The sequence below is a fragment of the Quercus suber genome, unplaced genomic scaffold (genome assembly GCF_002906115.3).
Source record: "Quercus suber isolate HL8 unplaced genomic scaffold, Cork oak 2.0 scaffold_682, whole genome shotgun sequence".
Lineage (NCBI taxonomy): Eukaryota > Viridiplantae > Streptophyta > Magnoliopsida > Fagales > Fagaceae > Quercus > Quercus suber.
In genome coordinates this window covers 1-11,687 of record NW_027070123.1, presented here as the reverse complement: position 1 = coordinate 11,687, position 11,687 = coordinate 1, and the positions used below count along the sequence as shown (strand labels likewise).

The window sequence follows — 11,687 nt, the reverse complement described above, 5'->3', positions numbered from 1 at the left end:
GATAATGACATCGGAGCCGTAATCGGAATCGGACCAGAGACTGCGCTAGTTCCTAAGGCTGAGAAACTGAGGAGACCGAGTGGTGTGAAGCTCGTGATGGCGGTCCTCGAACATGGCAATGACTGACGGGTTTTTGCCGATCATATCAGCTTCACTTTGCGTGAGAGAGGCGAAGAAGCCATCTCTTTCTCTAAACCCGTATCCAAAGAGAAAGCCAAAAGAGAGATAGAGATAGAGATTTTGATTTGAGAGACAGAGAGAGCTTTAGATGAAAGAGAGCATCGTTTTAGACGAGAGAGAGGTTTAGTAAGTTGAATCTAGTGGATGAGCAATGAGCAAAATGTTTTTTATTTGGATTTCAAATAAAGAAAAATGTCAGGTTTGTTGTTGTTGCTGGGGTTTTTATTTATTTATTTAAGAAGAATATTAAAGAACAAGTTCTTATGTTGTTAGATCTGTAATTTTTTGTTTTTAATTTTGTTTTATTTAATTAAAATTAAATTAGATGCTAACATGGCATTTTTAATGCCAAAATAGATTTTTTAATTATTATTTTAATCAATCTATTTATTTCCGTCTGTTGTCTGACGAAAAGGACTAAAATAACAAGCATTAATTGGATTAGAGACTAAAAGTGGTAAAATAGAAATGTATGTACCAAAATAGAAATGACCCCAAAATGTAAGGACAAAAAGAGCATTTACACCTATTAATATATTCTCATCTCATCTATATATAAATAGGCCTCCCCTCCGTTTTCGCATTCTAATTCTTTCTCTCTTTCTTTTTCTGTGTGTGTGTGTGTGTGTGAAATATTTGATAGATAGAGAATGCCTGGTGTAACCTGCAACGTACCCTTGCAACAAAGAGTTCAACGACAATACCGAGCAAGAGCAAAAGCTACATCACAAGTCCGAATGGCACCGTTACAATCTCAAGCGCAAGGTCTCTCTCTCTCTCTCTCTCTCTCTTCATATATCAATCATTTATTCATTGTTATTTAGAAACAGACACCTTGTATCTCATTGGATCGCTTATCGTCCGTCGTACACGGAATGCAACCAATGATCCAAATCGAAACACACGACACAAGAATCGGAAAAACTCCCAATCATGTCACTTGTAAAAGACACAAACTTTAGTATATAACTACACATTTTTTTGCTCCTTGACGAAGTAATCAAGAAGTGGAATGCCAAAAGTCAAAATTCCTAATGCCTTGCTTGCCAAATAGACCTGGCCTAGGAATGGAATGCAATTGATGGACATGAAGATTACAGGGCTTATGTGAGCTCGACCCTACTTCTCTTCTGTACTCTATATAAAAAAAGGATAGTTGAGCTGTTCGTATTTAGCAAAACGATACTTTAAAACAGTAGAGGCTCGACAGAGGGCTTAAATTACTTTGTTGCTCCTAAAGGAATGTGTGAGCTAAAAAAAACTTTGGAGCCCTTTTGGTCTTTTCCTCTATAATCTATTACTGACAAATTTGGTTGAAATTGCTCAATTGCTCCTAACTTCATTTGTTAGCTAAAAAAAATTGAAGCCCTTTTTTGTCTTTTTGCTGTCAATTTTATAGTGATGCCAAACGTTTTGCTTTTTTTTTTTTTTTTTATGAAATTACTTTGTTGATTCCTAAAAACAATGCCACGAACATCAATGCAAATTTATTGACTTGTAATGGATGACAACAAGTGGAAATAAAATATATAATTTTTTTTCTCAATTATCAATGAACTAAAGTGAAATATTAATTTTTTTTTTTTTGTATGCAATTGGTCTGAGAAAAATAAAAGGCCCCTACCTCAGTAGCAATATGACTCAAAAAGCATAGTATAACTACACTGTATATAATGCAGGACAATGAAGTCTCAAGGAGAACACATGTTTGAGAAATAAAAAAGAAACAAAAAAGAAAAAAAGATTACAACTTAGGAATCGGCATCTAAGATTTACTTGGAATTAACACTAAGCGGTGAAAATAGAAAAATAGAAGCTAGAAATAAGCACCTAGGGTTACTTGGCTTTAGCACCAAGCAAGTTATACATATAGGAATCCAAAAATCAACACCTAGGCTTACTTGGAATCAACACCAAGCACCGGAAGAAAACTTCCCATCCAAATTTCATTAATTCGTGATCAACTATCTAGAATAACAAGTCCAAGAGCCTGTTAATAAGCTCTCCAAAAGTAAAATATAATTTTTTTTCGAGCATCATCAATTATTATTATTGATCTAATTTTTTTTCTAATTAGATATATTCATCTAAAAGTAAAATATAAAATAAAGATTAAACAAAGTTAAGAATAATAAAACTCAACTGAATAACACCAAACACTTAAAAAATAAAACAAAATAAAATAAACCATATACGTGTATACATAACGGTATCAGAAAAAAAATGAACTTCATGCTACGTTTGGTTGTCATGAAAACACAGGAAAATGAAAGAAAAACATCTCTATATTGTTTACTTTCTGTTTTTAATGCTTGCAACTGAGTAAGCATTAATGCCCATTAATCTGAGTCCAACAAGAATATAACCACCAAAAAAAAAAAAAATTCAACTCTTATATTAGTAACCTTTTTCAAAATCAAAAGAACATGAATCATATACTTTCTCAATCCGTTATTTTTGTGTGTGTTTTCCACAGCTTTCTCAGAATCTCAGAGCAATCAAACGAGTAAATTAACAACCAGGCAACCAAAGTTCTTTTCAGAAACTTTTTTCTATTTTTTGTGTGTCCTAGTCTAGAGTTCTTGTTGAAGTTAGATTTTGTAGAAGAGTTGTAATATTGTGTATTACATATTTTGTTTTTACACAACTATGTTGCATTAGTTGGTATCAAAGTCACACTTTGTTGCATCATTCATTTTTTTTTTATTTTATTATGTGTGTTGCATCATTCTTTTCTACACTATTTACACGAGTCATATAATTCATTAAAAAAATTATGTGACTAAAAATATATGTGAATGATTCTTTCAATAATCATATAGCAAGTTGAAAAGAGAGAGAAAGATGTCCACTAACACGAGTACACGTCTTTTAGTAGAATAATGAAAACATGAAAGAATGATAATTAAATTACTATTATACCCTTATTATTAAAATTATAATGATAAAAAAAGTGGAGGTGATTTTGTAATTTTCTTCTCACTATCATTTTATTTCCTCTTTTTTCCCAATTTGGAACAAAAAAAAAAAAATAGTGGGATCGAGTGGAAAACTCCATCCATCCGGACCATCCCTATTTACTTTCATCTCCCCTTTAATTACACCCACATGATAAAAAAATCTCATTTTTCCTTCTCTTTATTTTTCATCGTCTCCCTTTTCACCCCAATGAATGTTGATACCACTTTGGTTTGGATTGCACGTTTTGTTGCGGTGCGTTTTGAGCTTCACGTTTTCTCCTTTTTTTTTTTTGGCCGGCTTTTTTGATTTTGGGGGACAAAATTCACTGTTTACGCACTGTTCATGCATTGTTCACGCAATATTTAATATTAAAAGTGGGTCCCACAATACTATTCACACATTTAAAAATTATTTTGCTACAGTGTTTTTAGCAACAATCAGTTTTTAGCAACTTTCAGCAACAATAAGTGCTATTCAAACGGACCCACCATCTAGATTCTTGACTAACAGAGAAGCCCAAACTTTAGCTTAATAAAGGACCAGAGGAATCAGGCCCAAAGGCCGTACCATATTCGCAATAAGCCCAAAGGCCAATACATTAGCGATTGCGCAAGCGAGTCGTATTTGTCTGGTCCACCGTTTCACCGTCTACGAGCCGCCGTATAGTATAGTATATTAACTCATCATCTATTCTACATTTCTACTCTACATATAAATAGGTCTCGCCTCCGCCTCCACTTTCTGATTCTCTCTCTGTCTCTTTTCCTTTTTTCTGTGTGAGAAATATTTGATAGATAGAGAATGCCTGGTTTAACCTGCAACGCTTGCAACAAAGAGTTCAACGACGATACCGAGCAAAAGCTACATTACAAGTCCGAATGGCACCGTTACAATCTCAAGCGCAAGGTCTCTCTCTCTCTCTCTCTCTCTCCATGTATCAATCATTTATTCATTGTTGTTTAGATTAGGTTATTCGATTCTGTCATTTCACAATTAACGGTAGAGGGAAAATTATAATAATAATAATAATATATAAGGAATTAAGATTTTAATAGTCGAGATTATGTTTCTAATCGAAGTGTATGGTTCTAATTGAGCTGAAGGGTTCACATAAGAAATTTAAATTTTATTTTCTTGTTAAGCAAACAGGGATTCTGATTTTTTTTTTTTTTTTTAAAATAATGATGGCTGATTGAGATTCATGCTCTAAGTTATGCTTCGTAATGTGTAAGAACGTTGTTTCAAATTGGTGTTCTTCTGGTACAAATATAACAAAGGTTGTTAGAAGTTAGGAAAAATGTTCGGATTCTCTGGTGTTTCCAATAGAGACGGCTAGGGTTCAAATCCACCCGCCCCAACTATTGAATTATCAACAAAAAAAAAAAAATTGTAACTACATTACTTAGTAATTTTAGGATTGTGATATCAATGTCTTTCGAGTGACGAGTAAAAATATGTTTTAAGATTGGAAATAATTAACAAGTACGTATCCATTTTTATGAAAGTTAGTTAACTATGAATTTGGTTTGCAGTGGAGATAAATAGACGGAAGATAACATGACAATTTGGACAAGTTTATCATGCAAACTAGTTTTGTCCCCCTTCTTTTATGGCTTGTTTGGAAGTTGAGAGAGAGAGGAGAGTAGAGGGGAGTAGAGGGGAGGGGAGTAGTGGGGAGGAGAGTAGAGGAAAATGATTCATCTCCACCTTGTTTGGATGTTTTTAAAATTAGTAAGGGGGAAGGGAGTAATTAGCCCTTCCCCTTATGTAATTTTATTAATATAATAAGGGTAAATTAGGTAATTTACTTGGTCAATAGTTTATGTACTCTACTCTCCCTCCAAATCTCTCCAATTTGGGGGAATTAAAAATGGGGAGTTAGAGGGAGTTGAAACTCCTCCAAACCCCTCCCCCTCCTTCCTTAAAAAACTTCCAAACAAAGTAATTAGATTACTCTCCCTCCCTCTACTCTACTCCCCCTCCTTTTTTAAACATCCAAACAGGCCATTAGTGAAATGAAACAGGGCTGGAATGAATGAAAACATTTATGTTATGGGAAATCGGATTAATGGAATGGGGGTTGTGTTGCAAGTGAAACTTCCCATGGCAATTAATTTTTACAAACACATCGAGTGGGTCTTGGACCCACAACCTCATCCTACTTCCTATTTTTATGGAATGAGGTGGTCTTTTGAGGTTGAGCTCATTGGCTTTTCCTACTTGGATTTTTCTTCTTTAGGTTCATTGAGTGTTTTATGTAGCAATATAAGCCATCTCAATTGTGTTTTTGGGAACTAATTTCAGAGAAGAAATTCTAAGTGATCTTTATATTATTGCATTCTACATAATATAATATACGCTTTTACTTGTAACTGATTTCTTGAGGAAGCATTTTCAACTTGCAATCGCTTAATGAAGTTGATAGTGGTAATTTTATTTCTATTGAAGTTTGCTTCACTTGCAACCTTTGCTTGGTGTTGTTTCATTTCATTGTCAGCTGTGATCATCACATTTATTAATTAGCTCAACTTACATTTTGGAAATGTAAAAAATTAGTTTTGGTACTATAACTGTAACTTGTGAATGAAAACTTCAGTTGCAAGTAGATTGTTGGGTACTAGAAATTTACAATGTAATGCCTAATCAAGTTTAGTTGGTATATATCTCGAAAAAAGTTTAGTTGGTATATCTTGATTTTCTGGTATAAGAAATAAGTCTCTGGTGTTTTTTGATTATTCTGTAAGTGCCATTCTATGCAACGGTAAACCTGATTGCTGTGCTCAATAAGTTATTACAAATTTACAATTTGTTATTCTCTGTAAATAAACAGGTAGCTGGGGTTCCTGGAGTGACTGAAGCATTATTTGTAGCTAGACAAACTGCTCTTGCTCAAGAGAAAGGCCAGTCAAGTGAAACTCCCATGCTCTACAGTTGTGGTCTTTGTGGGAAAGGGTATAGAAGTTCTAAGGCTCATGCTGAGCATCTTAAATCTCGAAATCACATCATGCGGGCCTCTCAAGGAACAAACAATGAAGAAGAGGACAAGGCAATAGTTAAGCCACTTCCGCGTCGTGTTGTGAATAAGCCATCCCCACAAAGGGAGGTAAACAATGAAGAGAGTGAAGAAAGTGACTGGGAGGAAGCTGATCCAGAAGAAGACTTGGTTGGTGAAGCCACAAATTCCTTAACCGATTTGAATGTACGTGAGGTTGGCTCTGACAATGACATGGATGAGGATGAGGATGATGATGACTACGAGGAGTTGGATCCATCTAGTTGCTTTATGTGTGATCTAGAGCATGATACCATAGAGAGCTGCATGGTTCACATGCACAAGCAGCATGGGTTCTTCATTCCTGATGTTGAGTATTTAAAGGACCAGAAGGATTCCTTACATATCTTGGCCTTAAGGTACTGAAACATCTGCCTAAGTTTGTTCTTAGTAGAAACCTGTTCCTTATTTTGCAGCTTTTCAGTTATTTGGTTTCACATCTATTTTCTCTCATCTTTTCTTTTCAGGTCAAGAGAGATTTCATGTGTCTGTACTGTAATGATCGGTGCCAACCTTTTAACGGTTTGGAGGCAGTTAGGAAGCATATGGTTGCTAAAAGTCATTGCAAAGTACATTTTGGTGATGGTGATGATGAGGAGGAAGCAGAGCTAGAAGACTTTTATGATTATAGCAGCAGGTTTTTAGTCTTTCTTGCAACTTGGGTTCTACTAAATTCTTACTGACAATATTTATAGCTATATATGTTCATATGCCTAAGCTTGACTCTTTTTTGGTATAATTATTTTTCTGGTTATAGTTATGTGGATGAAGAGGGCAAACAGCTGGTTGCAGCAGGTGACATGGACAACAATGTAGAATTTGGGAGTGGTGGCTCTGAGCTCATCATAACTAGAAGATCTGATGAGGGAAAATCAACCAAAACACTTGGCTCCCGGGAATATATGCGCTACTATCGCCAGAAACCACGACCTTCACCTTTGAACAATATGGCTATTACTGCAGCACTGGCCTCAAGGTTTGCTTTTAACCCCATATGTCAGTCCTCATGTCTATAGGGAAAACCACAAACATTACTTTTATTCAGCAACATAACCAATAAAAGAATGAAATCATGTGATGATGAGGAAATTGTTTTTCATTTCAGGTATAGGAGCATGGGGTTGGCTACTGTGCAGTCAAGAGAACAGATGGTGAGAATGAAAGTGATGAAGCAAATGAATAGATCAGGTGTAGAGGCCATGCGCTCTAAGATTGGGATGAAGAGCAATGTCATCCGGAACCTGCCCAACAATGTCACATACTAGTTTTAGACTAGCTCTTTTCTTTTTGAAGTTATATATGATAATAGCTAATATTCTGTTGAAATTAAGGTTATTATTATCCTATGAAGTTGCTGTATTTTTTTTTCCCTCAGAAATGATTTATACTTTCTAGTCCGATACACATCCAGTAAGCATCTGGGATTGGATGGACCTGGCTATCATGAATTCTATTGAATGAAATAGTTTTGTTTGTATTTTCAACATTTTCTTCTGATCTTTGTTTATGCCTCTTAAAGTCTGTCTGTTATGATAATGCCCGAGCACCTTTTTACAGTCTAATAGAAGCTAATTTTCTATGTTTGTTACTCACTTTCAGATATTTACCCCCATCTAATTCTCTTTTGTTTTTCGTTAACTTTATTAAAATCGAATTTTGGCTGAAATGTGATGTACTCCTTTAAATTTGGTGAATTGTTATTTTCATCTTTTAAGTTTTATTTTTGTTATTTAAGTGCTTAAAGTTTATGTTTATTATTATTGTTTGTAGTTCCGTTCATAAACTCTGTAATTTAGGAAAAATGTCTATACACCCCTTAAACTTTCAGCTACTAGCCAAAATACCCCTGAATTTTTTTATTGGCTAATTTAATCCTTAACTATACACAGTTGCCAAATCAATACTTTTTTTTTTTTTTTTGAGAAGAATACGTCTGTTAGTTTGGTGTTAAAAAACTAACAGTTAACGTGAGAGACACGTGAGATTTAAAAACTCATGCAAGAAGTCTTCAACTGAATCTCTAGATCAACCTAACTCTAATCTTGGACTCAAACATTCAAAACCCAAGAATCTTCACCTTCTTGCTCCTCTTCTTCTTCCTCATCATCATTGCTTGTTCTTCAATCTGAGAGGGCTTGATGAAAGAGTAAGAAGTGAGTTTATCGGAGAGGACCCATTTGGCTATTGGGGTGTTTCCACTGATGTGGAGGTAGAGCTTTACTGGGTTTTTGAGAGGGAATTTGCAAATTAACATCACTTTTCAAACAATTTCGTTAGTTAGCAATGTTTCCAATTTATTTAAGAAACTAACATCTCGAGTCTTTTAAACTCGAGTTCACTATAGCAACTCGAGTCTTAGAAACTTGAGTTCTATGTGCTGGAAAAGTAGAACTCGAGTCTATAAGAGAGAAACTCAACTTCAACCCAGAGAGAAACGAAACTCAACTTCAACCTAGAAAGAAACGAAATCAATTCAACTTCGACAGACCTAGAGAGAAACGATATCAACAAACCCAAGCAAACCTAGAGACCCATAACGAAACAAACAAACCCATTTCAACTTCAACTTCAACTCCAACAACAAAGTTTATGTACACATAGAAACCACGAACCACGAAGATCAAACCCACGAAGAAATGAAGGTCAAACCCAAACAACGAAGAAGAAACAAAGATCAAACCCAAACAACAAAGATCAAACCACGATAGTGAAGGCCACTGAACCCAGGTGGTGAAGGCTTCAGCAGCAGTAGCAATTGCTTCGTTTTCTCTTCTTCTTTGGGTCTTTGGGTTTGTTTAAGTTTCGTTGCTTCTCTTTGGCTTTAGGGAACTCCCACAGGAATAATTTTCATGGAACTCGAGTCTCTAAAACTCAAGTTTCTACAATGGACTCAAGTCTAAAAGACACGAGATGTTAATTTTCTAAATAGTTTGGAAACCATGCTAACTAATGAAATTGTTTGAAAAATGGTGTTATTTTGCAAATTCGTCCAAGTTTTTGAGATTAGGGGTTTGGGTTGTGGTGAAGCCAAGGGGGCCTGGCTTTTTAAATTTCCTTTAACACTAGTTAAAAATCACAAATTAAACAAAAATTTTATCACTGCCCCCTTGAAAATTTAGATTTTCGAATTGGCTACACAAAAATTTTAACTAATCCAATAAAAGTTAAACCCAATCAAGCAAAATTGATACAAAATACCCAAAAATAATATATTTGGTATGATAAACAAACCTAATCTAGTCCATTTCCTCAACCCATGGCTCTCCCAATGCTAACAAAACCCTAATTCTTCCTTTAACATATTCTAAATCACCATTCTTTTTTAACAAAAAAAAAAAAAAAACCCGTCTCACGGTATAATGCCCCATAGCACCACTTATCAAGCCAATCCACTGCTCTGCCATTCAGTCCACTATAATAACTGGTATCTATCTCTTTCCATCTCCAGGGATAGAACTAAGATTTGAAGTCAAGGAGGGCAAATATAATTTTTTTGGGCTTATTTTCTAAAATCTTAAATATATACCTACTATTTAATATTTTTTAAAAAAATTGGGGGGGCACAGCCCCTCAGCCTGTATGTGGTTCCTGCCCATCTCCCTTTGTCGCTCCTCTCTTCCATGATGCTACCTTTTCTTTTCTTTTCTTTTTTATTGCAACTTACTTTCTACTGTGGAAGATTGCAACTAGTAACTCTGAATGTGAATGGATATTAGTGCTATACAACTATTGAAATATGTTGCTGAATGGGAATTGCTAGATATTATATGTTTCTTATAACTTTAAAAATTATAATATATAATATATTATTGTTCATTTTAAAGATTTTGAGGTAAAGACAAACTTTTGCATAATTGTTTATTTTATTTGACTTCACGTAGACAGTAATTTGTTCATATTTTAAATCACACGTGTTTCTTACATGAGTTAACTATTAATTTTTTAACACCAAACTAACAAAGGTATTGATTTGCAGTTGTGTATAGTTTAAAGGAGTAAATTGGTCAATTAAAAAGTTAAGGGGTGTTTTGGTCAGTAGTTAAAAGTTAATGGGGGTATATAAGCATTTTTTTCCCTGTAATTTATTATGGTTTGAACTTCTCCTTCCCTCTCTCACTATCTAACTAATTAAAATAAATAAAAATAAAACAAAAACTTAATGCTAATATCAATTTTTTAGTATTCAAAAAATACTTTTAATAGTTACATAGTTTATGGACAGAACGGAAGAATTAGCATTGATAACAAACATAAAAAGTGTAATTTGTATTTTAGTCTATTATTTCATACTGTTTTTTTTTTTCCTTCATACTTCTCTCATTTCCACATGTCTCTCTCCCATCACCAGCTCTCACTGACACACTTCAACCCACAACTATGTCCAAACCACCACCCACAGTGCTAAATGAAGAGAATAAACCCATCACAAATCGTTGGCCTGACATGATACTAAGATCGAAATTCCTTTCAAGCAAGGGGTGGATTGATAGCTTGCGCTTGTTAGAGATTGCACACCACTTCATTGTCGCTCAGAGAGAGAGAGAGAGTGTGTTGGATCAAACAAGAAAACGAAAAAGATTTTGCTAAGCTATAGTGCTAGACAGATTTGGATTAACACCGTAGTTAGCATGCAATTTACTCAGTTGCAAACTAGTCCCATGTGAACCTTTTTTTTTTTTTTTAATGTACAATTCAAATTTTAGCTGACTTTGGCAAAAAGGTGGAAGTTATTTGCAATCTTGGTTTCTTTTATAGCTAGTTCTATTTCCAATGAAGTTGAAGTCAAATTATTTGTAATAAATGTGTCAAAATTTTCCAAATCTTTTATGGCATGACATGCATACTTGCGTAAAAACAAAGAGATTGACAAAATGGTTGTCAAGGAATCTTGGCAAAGACGGCATCAATTCCCGTTGAATATGCTGAAAGCAAGACAGGAAACGTCTTTATCAGGCGTATAAATGGAATAATACGATAGAATCATCAAACATGGATTTACGAAAATGACATATTGTTAACAACATCAAATTACATCATTTTAATATTTTTATAAGCTTTAAATGACATTTAGCTCCCTATTTTTTCATTTGACATATTTTCGACTTTGGCCTAGATAATCCTTTTTTTTCCTTCCCCTTTGTGAGTTTTTTGATAAATCCCCCCTTTGTTAGTCCCTAAAAAAAGAACATGTTAATTAAGAAAGTAACACATATTATAACTTCAAAAATATAAAACGACAAAAAAAAAAAAAAAAAAAACGCTTGACTAACTCTAATTAATCTTTTAAACATTCATAGCCAACCGTGAAAATTTTGGGACTAGAGATTTGTTATTATTGAGCTGGGCCTCCAAAATCAAAATAGACAAGACGTGTGTGCATGCATAACAGGAGAACAAGGCAGTTCAAGCTTAAGCAAATCTTAAGCTTACAGACTTAACACCTAATCACCGAGGCCAGGCATCAGGATTTTTATTGGAAATTGAACTGCTTGGA

At 34.4% G+C, this 11,687-nt stretch overlaps 1 protein-coding gene across 1 annotated transcript; it reads left to right on the top strand.

Moving 5' to 3' along the window:
• The first annotated feature begins 3,845 nt into the window (after positions 1-3,845).
• Positions 3,846-7,677, top strand: LOC112017410 (cytoplasmic 60S subunit biogenesis factor REI1 homolog 1). The gene is given in 6 exon segments (XM_065766118.1): positions 3,846-4,047; positions 5,972-6,515; positions 6,518-6,552; positions 6,661-6,830; positions 6,951-7,169; positions 7,299-7,677. Coding segments are annotated over 6 exon segments (1,233 nt in total). The 5' UTR covers positions 3,846-3,942; the 3' UTR covers positions 7,459-7,677.
• Positions 7,678-11,687: the final 4,010 nt, after the last annotated feature.